The sequence below is a fragment of the Ascidiella aspersa genome, chromosome 1 (genome assembly GCF_963924565.1).
Source record: "Ascidiella aspersa chromosome 1, kaAscAspe10.2, whole genome shotgun sequence".
Lineage (NCBI taxonomy): Eukaryota > Metazoa > Chordata > Ascidiacea > Phlebobranchia > Ascidiidae > Ascidiella > Ascidiella aspersa.
Genome location: NC_139447.1, coordinates 33,426,855 through 33,447,113, shown reverse-complemented (window position 1 = coordinate 33,447,113; position 20,259 = coordinate 33,426,855). Strand labels below are relative to the sequence as shown.

Sequence of the window (20,259 nt, the reverse complement as noted above, 5' to 3'; positions counted from 1 at the left end):
GCAGTGCACTCATGCGCCACAATCCCTATGAACCAATGCGATGAGTGCAGCATGGTGGCTGCTGGATTCTTTGGCTTTGCGGTCATTTTGATTGGACTTGGTGTGCTGATGGGCAATGGATTGGTGATTTGGATTTTTGCGAAGAATCAATCCTCGTTCAATGGAACCTACGGACAGATTAAAGTGTCACTGGCCGTTTCAGATATCTCGACAAGTAAGAATGTTTGTGGAAATCGTAGAATATAGGGATTGAGTAGGCCTACGCAGTTTTGTCAATCGTTCAAAGCAGAGGTTATTAAATTGTGCGTCGCAAAGCCCTGGTGCGTCGTTTTAATATTTCATGGTCGTTGCATAGTTATCAATTGTGATTTACCGCAGATCATAATTTATTCAACAAACCAATAAATAACTTGGCTTTCGTATACCAATTTAGGTGTCATAAGAAAAAATGTTTGAGAAAAAGAGTCACACTATGGTATTTTTTCTGTAAGTATATTATATAAAATATAATGCTTAAAACTGGTAAAACAGAATGGTTTTCATATCAACAGAAAACTTTCTTCTCAAATGGTACATTGCCCATTTCTACGTTGATAGTGTCAAACTATTCTTGTGGTCCTTGTTTTAAGCGGGATATCTATTGAGTTATTGAGTTTTGCTGCTTCGCCATGTTAAAATAAATATATACACTTATGCGAAACAATTTATACATCCGCCTCTAAACGAGCTTTGGCGTTTAGAATACGTTAAAAAGTTTAATTTTTCCCAGTTGTACAGTTAAACATAATATGTAGTACAAGTGTTGGTTTTTGTTTATATTTAAGTATTCCTGAATATACTGTTGCTGTCAGGCATTGCATCAATTGTAAAATTGTTCTTTCGGCAAATTGCCCTGACGACGATTTACTGTATAGGTTATAGAATCGTCGGTACATTTAATATATATATATATAGATGTTTATTTGCCGGAAGAACAATTTTACAATTGATACAATGCCTGGCAGCATCTTTATTTGTAACATTCTTCCATCAAACTGTCCAATAATTAATAGCTAGAGTAAAAAAAACTACGTTTCTCCTTTGTGCCCACAGGCATCCTATTCTTCTTCATTATCTTCCCGAAGTTTCTCCAGTCGCTAACCTTCACCAGCTACGAGATTTACTTGAGCGAAGGACCTCGTTCTCACGGGCATACGGCCAATTTTGCCGGATTCTTTCACTTCTTTATATACGCCGCCTCCTTCTACCACCTTGCACTGCTTGCCCAACAACGTCTGTACGCCGTGGCGTGCCCACTCAAGTACCAGCAACAGAAGGCTATCCATGTGTACCTTGGACTTGCGCTAGTCTGGCTTACGTCTTTTGCAATTGCAATGGTGCCAAGTAAGTTACATTATAATCATTTTTTAGGTTATGGTAATTCAGGGTGATCCACGATTTCCAGAGTCTATATACGGCACCCTTTCTACAACACAATAATGCTAAAACTTGACAAATTGATACAAAGTTTCTCGAGGTAAACTATTGTATTGTGCCGCGGCACTCACTTTGAGAATATTTGATCTGTAGAGGAACGACGCATGTCTGTTTGTGCTTGTAATTATTGCGTGTTCGCCTGGTAAAGTGTTAAATATTTTACCTCGATACTCATTTCCTTTCGTGGCCGTTCTGGCAAATCCAGCCGGAATTTCGACTCAGCTCTTGTGCTATATAGTGTCACGCTACTGCTGGATAAAACACAACAGTCAAGATGCATGCCTTACTTGCGAGACGTGTTTTTCTTCCTGTATTTATAGTTTGGTCCAAGAAAGCCTCATTTTTCTACGCAAGCGCCATCTTTCTGTACACTGGTGGCAGCAGAGATAAAACATTTATAAGCATCCACTTTTGCTTTCTTTCTGTCATACCGTGTGCATTAATGGTAAGTTCCATCGTTTGCAAAATAACTTAAGTTTTGGACAATTCATTCTATACCATGTCATTTAAGTGAATTGTTCTGGTTAACCAAATCAAAATTTTTGATTTCTAAAAATACACATTCGTTGTTTTTGTGATAACAGAAAAAGCTTGTGTTTTATAATATAAATTTTCCCCTATTTAGTCAACTTTATAAAATAAATAAATATCTACAAATAACAAGTTAGTCGAAAGTCAATAATTACCCAAGTCCCAGTCCAAGTCATAACTAGAGCAAATCAGTATCAAATCAAGTCATTATGATCATAATGTTTTTAACTCAAAAAAGTGATATAAAAATATATTTTTTGGAGTATAGTAAACTTCTTGAAGCATAATAATGTATTCAGTTTTAATACTGTCGTGCTTATTTAACAGGCTATCTTAACGGTGGCCACCGGAATTTGTCTTCGCCAGAATTTAAGGAAGGCTCGACGATTTTCAACAGGTCGCCAAGAAACAAACAAAAACGAAGTCATGATCTTCTTCACTTTGGTTCTCATGGTTGTCGGACTGACGTTAACTGTGGGTAAGATCAAACTTAAGACGTGTGTTTTTTGCTTGCTCGTTTAAGTGCATAACAGTAGATCTCACAATTTATACCTTGTTTCCTTGAAACAATTTTTTAAATTTTTAAAATTTTTTTTAAACAGGTAAGGTAGGCAATATCGCCGTAGAAATATTACTCTAAAACAGTGTAGGAACAGCCCTGTAGGCCTTACTTGTCAAAAAAATTTGTTGACAATTGGTCGTTGCAACCCAGCATATTGGCTTACGAGATCGAACAATAACTCTTGTGTTTTTTTATGTTACTCGTTTTTTGATAAATTTTCAGGTAAAAAACATTTTTATCGGTCTGGTAAGAAAATTATTTTACTCTTCATCCTGCTCTTACATTTAAATCGGTAACTATTCAGCGCAATTTCTTTTCACATGATGAATATAAAAAATATTTATTTCACAAACCACTTCTGATAACCACTGGATACTAGTGTAGCCTACAACATTCGTTAAAACACAAATATGCTATAATATTCTCTTTGTAAGTTTTTAGAAGAGTTTCATAAAATTTAAAGGTTTACATGTGGCGAACAGTAACAACTACCAATTTTTGCTGTGAGCCTGCTATATCCACGCTTCAAATCATGTTGAACATTTTATTAGTTTTTTATTACCTTAGGGGCAAAATACAATACAACAAACATTTTGTAAATTGGTGAAATGCCAATAAACCTGAACGCTGATATAACGTTTTGTTATTACCACCTTTATACGTCTTTAAAAGGCCCAGTAAAACCCGAACTATTCGCATAACTTATCTAAACTTTTTTTCCAGGGCCGTACGTAATCATTGTTATTCTGGAACTGTCGGGATACTGGCGATTATCCAACTTTGAATATATGTTCGTCTCCTTCTACTACTTATCGTTGGCCAACAGGTGGGTTAAAACGCTAGTTACTTCAAGATACACAAAAATGTTTAAAAATCCCAGCATTCCCCTGATTTAATCCAATTTGTTTTGAGATTCTAATTATCACATAGCGTATTCCAGCTATAATATTTAAAACGAATAGTTAAGTTGGCAATTATATTGGGTGGGTTATCTACTATAGATTGGCACCATGTTGTTGATCAAAATGTAAATAAACATCACTGACCCACCTATTTATAGCTGTTTGTTAAACAACATTGTGAAAAAAGAACTTACTAGAACAGCACTGTTTTAAAAGGTATGTTTTCGGTGGTAAAGCAGCCTAAAGCGTTTACTAGGCCAATTTCGTTTTTTGCATCGCAAAGAATGAAACTTATGAAGGTTAATAAAGGCATGCTACCTTCATCGATGTGTCAAATGGTATGCAATTGTGCGTAATTACAATGATCTCCCATTAATCTCATTGTTTAAGCTACAGTTTCGTTTTCGAGTTGCAATTTATACCGGTTTCACAAGTTACAATATTAATCTATAGTCCCAATAGTTTCGCTTCACGTTGTAAAACCCCTTAACGACGACAGACCTCTATTTCCTCCCTGGAAGTGTTCAATTGGTTATAAATCGCCACAAAATCCCGTCATTTACCCACATATATTTGCAATACTTCCTACAAAGAGAGTGGTATGATATAACTGGGTTGTCACGCGGCCTTGCAAAGCCCTGGCTGCAAGTTTAAACTTGACTGAATGACAAGCTGCCGCTACCCTTGCAATTCTTTGAAAAAAAAACAATAAAAAAGAACAAAGCCAACAGCTAGCTCTTTAAATACTGTAACAAACTATTTTTTTTTAACTTTTATTGGTTCTTAATTGCGTTGACAAAAGAAATTGCACGGTTACAAAAAGTTCAACATTGGCGGTAAGAAAAACTGGAGAACACACACCGAATACTTTTTTACTGAAACTTCACCGCGTGTTGTAGTTCAATTATTTAATATTAACAATCACAATTAACTCAAACGTCATTAAGAATAATAGCTCAGTTATGTGCAATAAAACTAATTCTTTAGTTGCATATCGCAAGTTATTTAAAATGTCAAGACCGTGTAAGATTTCTATTAACAAAATGGGATGCGGCGTTTCGCCTTTTCACATGTTCTGGAAATAATCCCTTAACCGCAATCATTAACATGTTACATTCTTATTGGGAAATAAAGTAATACTAAGCTCGTATTTGTAAAGCTTTATTAGTATACCTGGTGCCTTAGGCAAGGCCACCAGCGGAATCAGTCGACCGAATCAGGATTGCCGTGTAAACAAGGCAAGGCTACAAAAGTGTAGTCTGCGGTGAGGTTCGAACTCACAACCTCACCCATAACAGGACCGTCACTCTACTGCAGGAGTTTTTGAACTTTTGCAGCAAACAGAAAAATAAAGACCCTAACCACATTATAACCTGGAAGGTAATAGGTAAATCCAATAATGTGATCAGTTATCTAACTCGTTCATGTTGGGCTGCATGTCTATCTCTAATACTAATAAGATTACAAAACGTTTTGCTGCACAGTTAATAATTCCTCGTGCCAGGGCTGCGAAGTATGTAAAAAATAGCCCAAGTCCCAGTCCCGAGTCCGACTCCGGTCAAATGTGCGATTTCATCGAGTCCCCAGCTCGGCTTTGACTCTACAGTCTGTATTTAACCCATTTATGTATACCGGTATCTAAATTACGGTGGAGTTTTAGCAATCCACTTGTAGGGTTGTCATAACCTTCATCGACCTACAATACATGGTTTGAAATGTCCACTATATGCTAACTATCCGGCCTTTACAATCCACAGTTGGTGACCATTTCCGATTTAACATTTCGTACTGCGCATTCGCACGTTAAACTCGGGACTCGGGACTCGGGTAGTTTGACTTGGACTTACTCGAGTCCCGGGTCCGATTCCGACTCAACCGCCCTGCTTAGTGGCACACAGTTTAAAAATTACTGTTTGACACAGACTGAACTAAGCTCAAGCCGTTTTTTAGTTTTGTGAAGCATTGTTTTCTTCCTCCAGCCTCGTCAACGTGCTAGTGTACAGCGTTGTGGACGCCAAGTTTCGAAAGACGGCTAGAGATCTCCTTGGGTTGTTGTTCTGCGGGCGACATAGAGAGGATAGCCGACGAAAGTCCTCGTCCTTGGGGAAAAGCGAGCGCACATCTTTGTCTCAAGTGCCTTCTGCCGCTAAACTCTCGAACTGTGTTGCTGCTGTATAGAAAGCGTTGTCACAGTCTGATTACGTTGCTGGCAATCGCACAAATCCAGCCTACCGTTGGGTTTATATATAGGCTAATTGTGGAAACCCTTTTTACCGAGTACATCGCCTACATCCGCTAATCAACACTAAAAGTTGTATAAAAGTACATAAAGCTTAAAGAGATTAGATAAATCGTAAAAAGAAGTTAAAGAAAAAAAATTGTTATCTTCAACTACAAATACGCCTAGGACCGGTAGGCTATGTACTTATTGGCAAGGCACTGCATTAAAAGCACGGTTCTACGTGCTACATTTAAAAAAATGTATTTTTTAGCACTATGTCGCTTGTATTTCTTTCGTATCGAACCTGAGCGTAAAGCGACGGTTGGTTTACCACATATATTTTTTTTGTGATTTGAAAATCTTTGCGCAACCGTGAATTATTTTTTATATTTTATGTGACCGCTTACCACATTCTGATAATGTTTGCCGACTAGATCATATCGTTTCATTTTATTCTTTATCTGAGGTGTTCAATGTGTAAAATATTATATACCGCTAATATAAGAGCAATTAAATGTAAAATACCAAATATATGAACCCAAAAGTTCAATCTTAATGTAGTCCAAAAGTTTTGTGTCATAAGCTGCATTGTAAGCAAGGATGGAAAACAGCAACATAGCATAGGCCTACCAATTGTGCTCTTTTAGGAGGATTTGTCTTCTTTTCTCAAGAAAAATGAATGTTCCTCCGAGGACGCTCAAAAATGCCCAAATGTCCTCTTTTTTCGCATTTCGAGATAGTTGCTTATACTTTCAACAAGACATTTAGGCGAGACGTTGTATTTTTTTTCTAAAAATTACTGTAGCCACGAAAAGTACTTAATTGCTGGTTTAAAAAAGGTTTTCTAACAAATTTCCCTACCACCCTACCTTCTTGATTGTTGTTGCAAACTTTGCGCCAGAAAACACTGTTAAAAATCGTGCAATTTTACTCAAGCATTGTGGCCCATAATGCAAATGTTGAACGCATTTTCTCTTTGAGGTAGCCAAAGAAAAAGACAACTTATTAGTTGAATCAGTTTCGAGCATCTTGACGGTTGTGTATCATTTCAATGATATTTCGTGTAAACAAATTCACGATTTCGCTAAAAATGATCATTCCTTATTGGCAAAAGTTAAGAGAACCACAAAGTATTCATGGGTTGAATCTGAAAAATAAATTTGATTTGTTGTTTTTGTAACTTTTGCTTTTCTTTGTTTTTGTAACTTTTGCCACAATTCTACTTACGTTTTACTTGCCGGAAATAAATGTCCTCTTTTTGGGTGCTGAAAATATGGTAGCCCTAACATAGCGACATCTTTAAACCAGCTTGAATCTGCCAATTGTAAATGTTCGAGATTTTTTGAATGATTTTTGTCTATCTTTTTCCACTTCTTGGCCAGTTCACTTAGATAATTTATTTTAAAAGCATTTTGTTCTCGTTTTTACCTTGTTAATTTGCCATAGTTTACACCGGACTGAATTAGGGAGAATAAAAATTAGAAAATAGATTAAAATTAGTTCGCAGGTAAACAAACCAACAATAACCTTAACATAAACATTCGGAATCTAAGGTAGGCTACCATTATAATATTACAGCTTGCATAAGAAAAATCTGCAGCGTGTAATCAATCTTTGGCAAAAGACAAAAATAAATTCCTGTACCTTGAAGTCGAGCTTGAAACCTTTCAAGAACCTACCTGCAGGCTGTGGTTGGCCGCAGAACTTGTTTATGATAGCAACGCGATTCTGCAGCCAAAACGCTTATACGCTACGCGGGCATTTCGCCTGGCATTTCGACGTAGGGCGTTTGGGTGAATGTGTTACTATATCAGGTGTATGGCTCATATTGGAGAGCTGACGCAGCACAAAAAGCGTTTAGTGTAGTAACTGTAGAGCTCTATTGTTTTATGAATCTGACAACCTGAATGGGATATCCACTGCTTACATTTTAACGATCTTTTTGCCAAGAAAGTTATTGAATCAGACTAGAAAAGGATGATAGCGTTGGTTGCACATTACCTGAAAAATCGCATATTTTTTACATGATAAGTCATGCAATGATTAGGTCAATGACTTAACTTAAGTGCACTTAACTTAAGTGTGAATTTTCAAATGACTTGACTTAAGTGCTATTGGGAAAAATGACTTGATCTAGCTTAAGTTTTTAGACAAATGACTTGACTTGACTTAAGTCTTTTGGAAAAAGACTTGGGTTAAAATTAAGTGTTTTCCTTAAGCATAAAATCGTGTTTTTTAGATTATTTTTTGCACATAAAACAATTTGCTTGCTATATGTTGGTTTTATGTTTTTTTTACATGAGTTATCCCTCATGTTCAGATTATAGTTTACTAGTTTTAATGATATAAAGTTCAATTTGTATAACAAGGATTTGACTAGAAGTTGACTTGCTCTAATTAGGACTTGACTGGGACTTGACTTTTGCTATTTATTAAAAATAATTGACTTGGACATAAATCTTGTTTACAACACTGGTAACTAGTATTAAAAAATCCTAAAACATAAAAACGCAATAAATGTTCCAGATTCACATCAGACTAATCACAGTTTACTGAAGCTTAATCTTGATCATACTAGAATGATGTTTTTAGGAGACTGTGTGTTAGCTTGTTTTTAGGAGACTGTGGCCACGCCTATTGATTAGCAAAACAAGTAGTTTTGGTTGACCTAAAGAAAAATGCGCAGTGTTAAAAAGTATTTACTTAATGTGGAACTTTAAGACAAGTATTTATTTCATGTGGAACTTTAAGAAAAATTGCTTATTAAGCTGGTTTCTACACATCAAAATCAACACATCAAGTCTATCGATACGATACGCGCAGATTAAGGATATTTGCCCTCCAGGTATGCTCATATGATTGAGCCTATTGAGTATAATCTTTTGTATCTCATTTTTATGTCTAGTTTTTTATAGATTAGCTTTTTTCTTGTGTTACTCTTGTTTTGCGTTTAATCTTTTGCGTTTAAAAACCGTACGATGTATTTTTATGTGACGTATTATAAGAAATAATCTCTCAGTTTAATTTAACAGTTGCATGTCAAATCGTTTTTGCGTAATAGGACTGTCGGCTAAACTAAGTTTTAAAAGGCCATTTGCTGTCGAGATTTTTAGTGTTGAAAGGCCATTTGCTGTTGAGTTTTTTAGTGTTGAAAGGTCATTTGCTGTTGAGTTTTTGAGTGTTAAAAGGTGATTTGTTGTCCCAAAATTCCTGAGACCGGTCAAAGACGTGAAAATTGTTACCCTTAGAATAGCTAATTATAGAACACATGATTTTAATAGCAGATTTAAAACATGAAACCTGACAGTGGTGCTTTGTAGTTTTTTTTCTTTGTTTTCTCTAGTTCTGTATTTTAAGCAGGATTGGAGCAGGGTTGGATATCATGCAATTTTTTTTAAAATGACGTCACCAAATTACGTCATAACGGAACGTCTGAAGGAAGTAACCTGATGAACTTCAGCAATTAAATCGTACACTATGCACTATGCGTATTCCGTGATTAAGACCTTCTGAAGTTGTATCAGCTAAAGATAACGGCACCCCTATATAGCACACAAGATATTTTTTGAACGTCTTACCGAAATCAGTCAGTCTTATCAGGATTACAGTGCAAGCAAGGCCTGGCTAAAAAAAAACAACTATAGCCTGTCGTAACTTTTATCTCGACGTGTTCGCCTCTTAGCGTATTTAGCTCATTCGGTTGAATGATCTCGATTTTGCCGGAGGTCGTGAGTTCGAACCTCACCGAAGGCCAGTTGTTTTTCTAGCCTGCCTTGATTGCACTACAATCCTGATAAGACTGACCGATTTTGGTAAGCCTATTTAAAGGCATCTTGTGTACCTTAGGAACTTATAAGCAACTGAAAAAAAGGGTGAAAATATCCGACTGAAAACTTCGTTTAAATACAGGGTGTCCATAAAGTCTCTTTACAATTTAAAAAATTATTAAAAAGTGGAATGATGATATATCGCAATGAGGTTTGTTTTATTTTAATCAGTATTTCATAAAGTTTTTATTAACACATTAAATACACTTCTAAACATTTAATCAACATTTAATTAAAATTAATTGAAAATATAATTCCTTTATTTAATACACTTCTATATGGGCACCATTAGTTGCACGAAGCACATCTAAACGGTTAATTTAGAAATTTTGTCTGAAACAATAAATTTTAGTGTCAATAAAAACTTTATAAAGTACTGATTAACATAAAACAAACCTCATTGCGATATCTCATCATTACATTTTGTAAATTGTAAAGAGACTTTATGGACACCCTGTAAATTCAATGCGATATTGCGCTGACCTGGTGAAAAATAAATGACTTGGTAAAAAGAAAATTTTTACCGACACTATGTCCAAAAAATATCTTATCAAAACGCCGTTCAGGTAGCAATTATTTTAGCCTAACACCGTTCCGGTTTATATCCATTAATGATTTTTCATAATCGCAGGAAGAACCGATTTCTGGCTTTCCCATAAGAGTTAAAATATCCACCAGTTGTTTATAATATACAAAGTGGCTCAAATAATTTGGAAGGCAATGTATGAACAAATACTGAATACACGTTATCCCTTGCTTATGCCAGTACACAATATACACAATATTTCTAATGACTTACCTTTCACTTTAACTTCCTGTAATATGCCAATACCTTGTGGTTCCTAAAATTAATGTGCGAATTTTCTGTCTCGTGATATTGCAAGTATATAAGAAACTTTCGGAGATCCAGTTCCGCCCAACACTCAAAACTCCTTGCAATATTAATTGCACGATTTGCAAAGTACGTGTCGTAAAGCAATCATGCATTTGTGGTGTGCAGTTCGTTTACACACTCGAACGTATTTTCCGGTGTGTGTTGTTGAATAAAACCGTTGCTTTGTTTAAACTGCTCAAACTTTCAATCAAATAGATGGTGACGTTTGGTTACTAGAAAGAGAATCTTATATTGCTCCATAGAGAGACAGTTGCAGTTTAATTTGGAATAAAACGCAGTTTGTATATTGTATGAGTTTACACTACACAACAAATGTATAATATGCCAGGCACGTTTGAGCTGAATATATTGTTTACGGGCACAACAATACTAAAAACACAAAGTTCGCACAAAGCATATATATACTGCGATCTACTTGCTGAATTCGTACTGACCAACGATTTTCGCATATTCATAATAATAATACACCGGGTACCTAGGAAAGGTTAATGCCGAAATATATAGGTATGTACCGTAATCTATACTTTATGAAGTAGTGCGCTATCACAAAGTACTAGTTGGCCAATACATAGTATTTTGAGCAATGGCCTGTTCCTAACCCCACCCCACTAACCCGTCACGTTTACCTAAAGTAAAATGTCATTGTTTGCGGTTTAACCCAAAACAAATTGCGTGCATAAGCAACATTTCAGTTCGGCCTAACGTGCTAGCCGCTTGTTGGAAGATTAATTGATGTTCTGAATGTCGTTGTACAATGTACGTCTGTGGTCGGACGTGCGTTCATTGAGCTTCAGAACTTGATGAACACGGCTGTTTGCCTAACTAAAAAATCCGTTGTTTGTTCCAGGTATTGTAGCAAGTTTAGAAATAGGTTGCTGTAAATTTTCCGAACCTTTGAAAACATATTTCAATGTTCAGAGACTGTCTTGCTTGCGCATTAATCGACAGATCGGCGAGTCTGCGATGTCTTTCGGTGTACTTTGATAACAGACTTCGAAGTTAATTTGCTTAACCTATATAAAAACAGTTGTTGTAGTTCATTTAGTTGCTTGGTGTGCTATTGCAGAAAGTCCGTTTTGGTGGTCTGAATCTGTAATGAGTCAATGAAATGCCCTTAGAGTTTAATTGAATTTGCACATATATTGTTAGGAATAATACGATGTGGGTCTACAAACTGTTAAACATTTTTCCTTTTTCTTTTATATTTACTCTATTATCCGTAGTAACGCAATGCTAATTTAAATAAACATCTTGACTCAAATTTAAGTCATTGAGTCAATTAACTCGCTTGAAATTAATTTTTTTATTTAATATATTAATATAAAATTGAGATATTTATCTTGCGTTGTTTTTGTGTTATTTTTTGGTTTGAAAGTTTCTCATAATCGCAAGTTTACCAATTTAAATAGATTATCGTTTTATTAGTATATTAGTGGTTTGACTTGGAGATGACTTAAAATGACATGACTCGGACTTGACTTGGGTAACTGGTGACTGGGTCGGACTTGACTTGAGTAACTGGTGACTGGGACTTGACTTGCTATTTTTTGAAAAGACTTGATTTGAACTTAAGTCATTTCAAAATGAGTTGTGTACAACATTGGGCCTAGGGGTAAATGATTTATAGCAGCAATGATTCTACTCCATGAATTTTGCCGTTTTTAAATTGTGTTAAGTCATTGATGCAAATTATAGGAACTTCAACGGCGAAACAACATCGAAATACGTAGTAACAATGTCAAACCCCAAACAGAAATCGTTTTGAACGTTTCAAATGACTCTTTTCATTTTCAACATAATCAAACAAATATTTGAAACGTTCAACATGCTACCTTATTCATATGGGCTTTGATATTTTTGCTACATCTTATACTACACATTTCAACCATTATGCCCCAAACATCGAAATATCATATTTATTGTTTGCTGTTTGTTAAACAACCACTTTGAATGCTATAAAATGTGTTATACAACGTCACATATATACTACAGTCCTTGCATTAATTTTTGATAGTAAAATGTAGAAACGCTATTTGTTTTTGTTTTTTGATTTGTTAAAAAAATCTTTTGTGGCAGATATTAGAAACTTTCACCAACATGACAAAGATAATAGCTGTACTGCTGGTTATGACCCAGACGCTGTTCCAAAGCCTTGGACAGCAAACATCAGAAGGAATTGCTTCAACTTCGGCGCCATCCACTCCACAAGTACCAACGACCAAACCATTTAATTACAACTGCAGCGGAAATAAACCTTACGGTATCGGGCTATTTCTGCCCTTCTGTTATGGTAATGCAGTCGAAGCTTGTATCTACACACGCGTGAGAGACTGCGACGAGTGTAGCATGGTCGGGGCTGGGTTCTTCTGCTTTTTCGTCGTCTTGCTTGGACTCGGGGCGCTGTTCGGCAACGGATTGGTGATATGGGTTTTCGCCAAGGATAAATCTACTTTCACCGGAACTTACGGACAGATCAAAGTCTCTCTGGCGGTTTCGGACATCTTGACAAGTAAGGATTTCAAAACGTTTATAATAATAACAATTTGTCTGCTAATGTTGATAGAGTTTCATTACAAACGTGAAGTAAGTATAAGAAACAAATAGTCTGTGATAAGTAAAATACAAGCCGGTTATATGTAAAACTTTAATTTACTTAGGGTTACCATCTTATATACGCAGCTTGGTAAGTATCAAAATTAATTGAGCTTTAAAAAATATTTTTTCTCATTATTGGTCCCAACGACTGGTAGTTTTTCTTTTTCTGAATTTTCCATCCAGAAAATTCACAATTATAGTGACCTTTTCTGAATTAAAGCTATATTATTTTTTATTACAAAACAAAACAAAAAATTAGCTTTACCCAATATTGTTATGATTTTAGACCTTCCCTAATTCATAAACGTAGTATAAAAATGCGCAAGATAAATTTAACCCAACTCATAGCAATTCTACACAAAAATATAGTTACTACTTTTTTCCAAAATATTCCCAGTAAACTAGGGTGCGCTATGCATGGATCTGTAATGTAGCTTGACAATGAACTGCAAAGCCGAAAAAGACGAGTAAATCGACATCATTTTAATGAAGACATTTCGATACGAACTCGCATCATCTTAAGTCAATGTGACAAGTTCGCATTGAAACGTCTTAATCAAGATGATCTCACTCGACTCGACATTTTTGGCTTTGCAATTCATTTTTAAGATACATTTTCCTAGTAATCTTTCAATACATTACAGGCATTACCTTCCTCTGCATTATCCTTCCGTGAAATTTATAAGACTAAATTGTTGACTCCCCGGATTCAAAGAAATACTACAAAACACAATATATTTCCAATTTTTTAAACATCCTAACAGTGGTTTTTCAATACCTTTCAGGCATAACCTTCCTCTGTATTATCCTCCCGAACTTCGTAAGAACTCTCGACATGACGGCTTGCGACATCTGGCGGAAGCTCAAGTTCGACAAGGGGACTCCCCACGCATCGGTCGGCGGATTCTTCCACATTTTGATCTACGCCGCCTCTTTCTACCACCTTGTACTGCTTGCCCAGCAACGACTGTACGCTGTGGCCTTCCCGATAAGATATCAGCAGCAGAAAGCGATATTCGTCTACATCAGCATCGCGCTTGTGTGGTTCACGTCTTTCCTAATTGCCGCTATTCCGTGTAAGTATAATACAGTGTTGTAATGACTATGACTACAGTGTTGTAATGATCTATGAATTTGGTTTAGTAATTAACGAGTCTAGAAATTTGAATAGTTTACCGTTTTATTTTTATGACAAGGACTTGACTTGAAGTTGATTTGGCTAGCCGATGACTTTGACTAGGATTTTGGTCATTTTAACATGACTTGTTTACAACACTGGTATGATATCTCCTTCAAACATGGAACAGTTTTTAAGATTTAAGTACACTGGTGGTAATATTTAATCTGGTTTATCTTTAATTAAACACACGTTTTCCCTAATTAAATGACTTGACTTGGATTTGTCATTGAGGACTTTGGATTAAGTCATTAAGGCAAATTGATCAGACTTTAGCTTAAGATATTGAGGCAATTTTATCAGATTTTGTCTTAAGCCATTAAGGCAAGTTTATCAGACTTTAACTTAAGTCATTGATACAAGTTACTTGACTTGAATTTAAGTCATTGAGGCAAATTACTTAATTTGGATTTAAATCATTGAGGAAAACTACTTGGCTTAGACTTAAGACATGGAAGCAAATTTATCAGACTTGGAACTAAGTCATTAAAAGAAAAAATTATCAGACTTTGACTTAAGTCATTAAGGCAAGTTTGTCATACTTTGATTTAAATCATTGAGGAAAATGACTTGCTTTTCTTCGTGCTTTTAAGAAACAAGTCGATCATAAAATTGGGTTACGATTCTAAAATATTGGTTTGGTTAAGTTGGTTTGTCTTGGACCATATCTTCAATTTTCTTTAAACAACTTAACTAAACCGCCAAACGATATCGAGAGAGTGCATTTATTTCTTGATTGTATACTTTCACCTTCACTTTAAAAGTTAATAGAGATTAAATAGAATCGTTATAAATGGACCCTTATATTTTATACACTGTACAGCCTGTAGGATGCTGCTGCAAACAAGTTAAAAGAGTTACAGCTTTTTAGGTGCACTGGTTGCCTTCAATAGACCAACCGAATCAGAAGACAAATTAACACTTTTTTTGATTGATTGACTGTTTTGGTAAGTCTATTAAAGGCTTCTGATTTACAATGGTAAGTCAAATGACGACAAATGACCACCTCCAGAAAGGCGTAGTCACATTAGTTCCACACGTATGTGCATATTATACCTTTATTTGGGATTTCAACAGTTTTCAGTTTAGCATTTTCAGTTAGGCTGACATGTTAGTAAACCCAGGCTGGTTTATTTATTTTGCTTTTGCATTGGTATTTCGTAAAACCACAACTAAATCAAATCAGCTAAATCACTCATATCCTGTATGAAACCACCCTCCCTCCCCAAAATATGACTTGACTTGGATTTAAGGCGTTTCAAAATTACTTGTTTACAACACTGCCTCAAAATACACCTAATATCTTTTGCCGAAACGTTTGATTGTTAGCTCAGACCTTTTTTATGTGTAGTGTTCTATCCGGAGCCTACTCAGTACGTGTACAGCAGCATTATCTTTCTCTTCTCCATATCCAGCTACAACCTTACCTTTATGAGAACGCAGTTTTCGTTCATGACCGTTGTACCATACAGTTTGATGGTAAGTGACTTAGTAATATGTAATACGTAGTAAAAATATCATAACCCATACAGATGTAGGTAGGCCTATTATTTTGAACGTTTCGAATAACTCTTTAGTTATTTTCAACATGTTGATATAGGTGTCATTATGTTGTGGGGATCGTGGAAAAACATGTTTCAACTTCGTACCAAATAAAAACAAGATTAAAATCATTGTGATACGTTTCATTGCTTAAGGTTCCAAGGAAGTGGTTCTTAAACTTTTTTTGTCGCGGACCTCTACTTTTCTTGCTTCGCGTGTACCAGGATAGGCAAGAAATGTTTGACGATGACGTCACAAATTGACGACACAATACATAAATATTTCAAGTCTTTTTTTCAAAAAACTGTGAAAGTGAAATGAAGTCGAAATATATTTAGTGCAAAAACGTTTTATTTTTAATTAAGCTCTTTTTGAAAAATTGATTGCATTTTATATATAGACTAATATTTTAATTGGGTCCTCACGGACCCCCTAAAACTAGCTTTCGTACCCCCCAAGGGGCCAGGGACCCCAGTTTAAGAAACCCTGGTCTATGGGGATATAGCCAGCGAGTCGTATTATTACTGCTCTATTCGATTTCTGAACACAGGCCTGTCTTTGCCTCAGGTTTGTCTTACCGTTGCCTGTGGTATCTGTCTTCATCGGAGTCACAAAAGCCGGAAACGAATGACGGCGTCCAACAGCAAAGAGGCGAAGAGAAGGCAGAACATGGTCTTTCTTACTCTGGTGCTCATGGTCCTTGGGTTAACACTCACAACCGGTAAGACCATTGTAGCTTTTCGCACAGAGTCTGTAAAACACTGCATTTCTACTTTGACCTAAAGAAGCACGGTTGTGCGATACTTTGTCAAGTTTTCTTAATACAATATGTCGTTATAAAGGGCCACCTCATTTCCAGATTTGAAATTAGACAAAAATGGCATCAATAAGAGTGTAAAGTATGACTCTGAACACATGGTGAAAACTAATTAGGGATGTTCGATAGTATCAGATCGTAACCGATCCTTGAGGCCAAGTAATAGGATTTGTATTGGTTGTACACTGTTTAGATTTGTTAGTCCAAGACATCTCTAATCTTGATTTTCGATTAATAGAAGTAAATTGTGTTTTTGTGTTAAACCATTAACTTGAATTGGACTAGTGTGTATAGATAAATAGTTTTAAAAGTTTGAAATATAGTTGAAGGCCGCAGGTTTCACTTTTTCGGATATCAAGTGCCGAGGCAGGACATTAACAAGAACAGCAACAACACTGGTAAACACCGTTTTGAAAGAAACCGAATGTTCTCGACAACCTTTCAACCGCTTGTGCCCTTGTGATTTGTTTTATTTCTCTTTGGACCAGGATTTCCTAAACTGGGGTCCGCGGATCCCTTAGGGGGACGTTGACTAATTTTAGGCCAGGGGCGGGCAACCTTTTTAACATAAGGGCCAGTTAGGAAATTTAATGCTTACAGGAGGGCCGCACATCAAATAAACACTAATTGACATTTTCAGCTTTTACTAGAAAAACACAAGTACAAGCAAATATAAAATATCATAGCAGACACACATGTGGATGTTCAAATAGAAGTTAGTGAGAAGACTGATGCTGGATATTTTGAACCAACTTGTCAATGTTTGGTTCCAGGGCAGATGTGCATAGACGCAAACTATTTAACAACAATAATTCAAAACCAGCTGTTAAACATAACATCCCGCGGGCCGCACGTTGCCCGCCCCTGTTTTAGGCGGTCCTTGAAGCTAAAAATCATGTTGTATAATTTGAAAAGTTAAAATAATTTTCTGAATAACATGGAGACCATAAAAAAACGCTTTGGTGCTGTTGTGGTGAATGTATTTAGACTCTGTTACATTTTTGGACAAATACAGTCGATTTCTGAAGTCAACAATATAATGTTAATTTACGACGTCAGATCTAAGTATTTCACGCCGAGCCTACTCAACACGAACCATTTTGTTCTTTTCGGGGTCCGCTTTAAAAATTGTATGAACCTCTGCCTTGGCCGATGTATTTTCAGATTAGCAGCAGTTATAACTTGTACTAACCAACCTGTCCCTAAAATGTTAATTTTTTAGGGCCCTACGTCACCGTGGTTCTCTTGCAGCTTATCTCTTTCTGGAGAATGCCAAACTTTGCAGCGGTGTTCGTATCTTGCTACTACTTGAGTTCGGCCAACAGGTAAGATTTGAAAAAGCGCTTGGTCTGTGCGATGTAAGGCTATCAGATAATTTTTATTGGATTACCGATACACAATAATTCTAGAAATTACGATTTTTTTCATTGCAGTATTTTTTTAAATTGTCAAGCGCTAACGAGTTGAGTTAACTACAGTTATTATTAACCGACGTTTTTTGATAAATTTACATTTCAATCTAGAAATCGCAGCGTTAAACTACAAATAGTGGCTAAAATCCCTTTATTTTTTGGTAACGATTGGGGCATCCATTGGTCCTATTCTTTTAATTAACAGTTTGTTTAAGCGTTAATTTAATCTGACATCACTTTTGGATTTATTTTTTGTCAAATAAATTACGATTCTTTACGGATAGTAACCCTCTGATCTTGTTCACCTTTTTAAGTGCAATAAAACGTAGCTGATATTTAACTAAAACATTACCTCAAGTCATAATATCTTTAAATTTATAGATTCCACATAAATTTAATCAACTAATAGTTTCAGCGTTTGTTAATTACGGCTCGGCGTTTTTAAGTTAAATATGCACCACTTGCACAAAGCAAATCGACCTTCTCCTAACGAACATCCTTATATTTAACGCCAATTGTTCATCAAGTGCTTTGTCCAGCACATCAAACCATTTCCTTTCTGTCTCCAGTATTGTCAACGTCATAGTTTACAGCATGATGGACGAGAAGTTTCGCAGAGCGTCGAGGAACGTTCTACGCTCTTTATTCTGCTTGGAAGAAGAAGAACGAAGCCATTCTTCTATCTCTAGAAGAGGTGCGGGCGAGACTACCTTAGCAACACGCTTGCCATCCGCTTCAATGCAGTAGTAGAACATTTAGGCGCCTTCATAGTGTAAATATATTTAATCCGTTTGAGCGCACACTCACGCAAAAACATGTACACAACTTAGACAAGCACACTCAAACACAATTACACAAACACACACACGCACAGATATACACACACACACACACACACACACACACATACACACACACACACACACACACATACACAAACACACACACACACACAACCACACAGACTCAGACACACGCTCACTCGAAACATACGCTTGGCACAAGGTGAATCACGCACATACATACACCAGCATGTACAAAACTCAGACACAGAAGTGAATTCACAAAATACCTCATTAGTGACATCATACAAACCACTACCAAATGATTTGCATGTTGGTAAACAGTGTGGAACTCTGCATGCATATTTTGCGTTATATAGGCAATAAAGATTTAAACGCATTATGATAATGCGAATGATTTTGTAACTTGTGCATAATGTGGCTGTTGCGTTAATCTGTTTTCGTTTCGTTTCGCTTCTTTTAAACAGCATAAATTGATATAATTGCAAAGCCTGTTATAATTTTCTTCTAACGAACTGCTTTGCAAGCCAAGTGGAACAACGTTGGCCGTAAATGATCTTTTGAGTAAACATTGATCAGCATCTTTTTATTTGGTTTGAAAACCTTTATTCAAACCAACACAATCAATAATTTATGACCACATGCAATGTTTCTTAACTCATGGGTCGTGACCCGAAATTGATTCGCCGTTTGATATATTTGGGTCGCCGAATGCATAAGTTTTCTATTGTTAGAGTTACGAAAATTTAAACGATTTTATGAACACTTAGTTTAGTGAAACCAATTATTCAAGCAATTTAGCATATATTCCTAAAAATTAAGATAAAAAGACAAAAAGACAAAAAGACAAGGCTTATTTAAAATATTAAATTTTAACATATTTATTAAAGGAATTATACGACAACCACGCTTAGTGATATAAGCAATTTCATATTGAATTATTTTCTCTCGATTAGGAAAAAATTAACATGATTGTCGCATTTTTAAAGGCGTGGAAAATAAAAGCACAAGTCATCACTGAACTGAAAGCTTTTGTTCAAATTGACGCAAAGCAGTCAAAATTACGAAGACTTCTTACATTGCGAAGAAGAGTTATCGTTCTTGAAATTCAGAATTACTTTACGTGGTCCTCAAAGTTACATATTACAACAAGGCCATGATTTAATATAGTTAAAATACCTTTAAAGAAGAAATTGTCATTTTCATATCGAATTTTCATCCCAACGGTTTTTCGGAACTTGGATGATTTCCATTACTTAAATGCTTTTCCCTATATCAGCTTGTTTTCAGTGAAGTGCTAAAGATTCCTAATTTTCTAATCTGAACTTCTCTAAGTTTAAGCAAAAATAGGTCAGTTAAGAAATAGTTTAGTGATGTCCGATAATTGACGTTTTAACCTTATGATCCTATACCAATGACATTGCTGTGCTTAAACCAAAAAAATGCATTTTAACATAAATCTTTACAAAATAATAAATTTTCACCAGTTTTTAGGCCAA

The 20,259-nt window shown here is 35.8% G+C and overlaps 1 protein-coding gene across 1 annotated transcript; it reads left to right on the top strand.

Annotated features, from left to right (window-relative positions):
* On the top strand, positions 1-18,704 carry LOC146169886 (uncharacterized). Its single transcript, XM_083387799.1, has 12 exons — positions 1-214; positions 1,093-1,383; positions 1,797-1,921; positions 2,335-2,485; positions 3,293-3,395; positions 5,451-5,604; positions 12,491-12,923; positions 13,795-14,085; positions 15,538-15,665; positions 16,296-16,449; positions 17,768-17,870; positions 18,527-18,704. The coding sequence occupies exons 1-12, from the start codon at positions 28-30 to the stop codon at positions 18,702-18,704; spliced, it is 2,298 nt and encodes a 765-aa protein (XP_083243925.1). The 5' UTR covers positions 1-27.
* Positions 18,705-20,259: the final 1,555 nt, after the last annotated feature.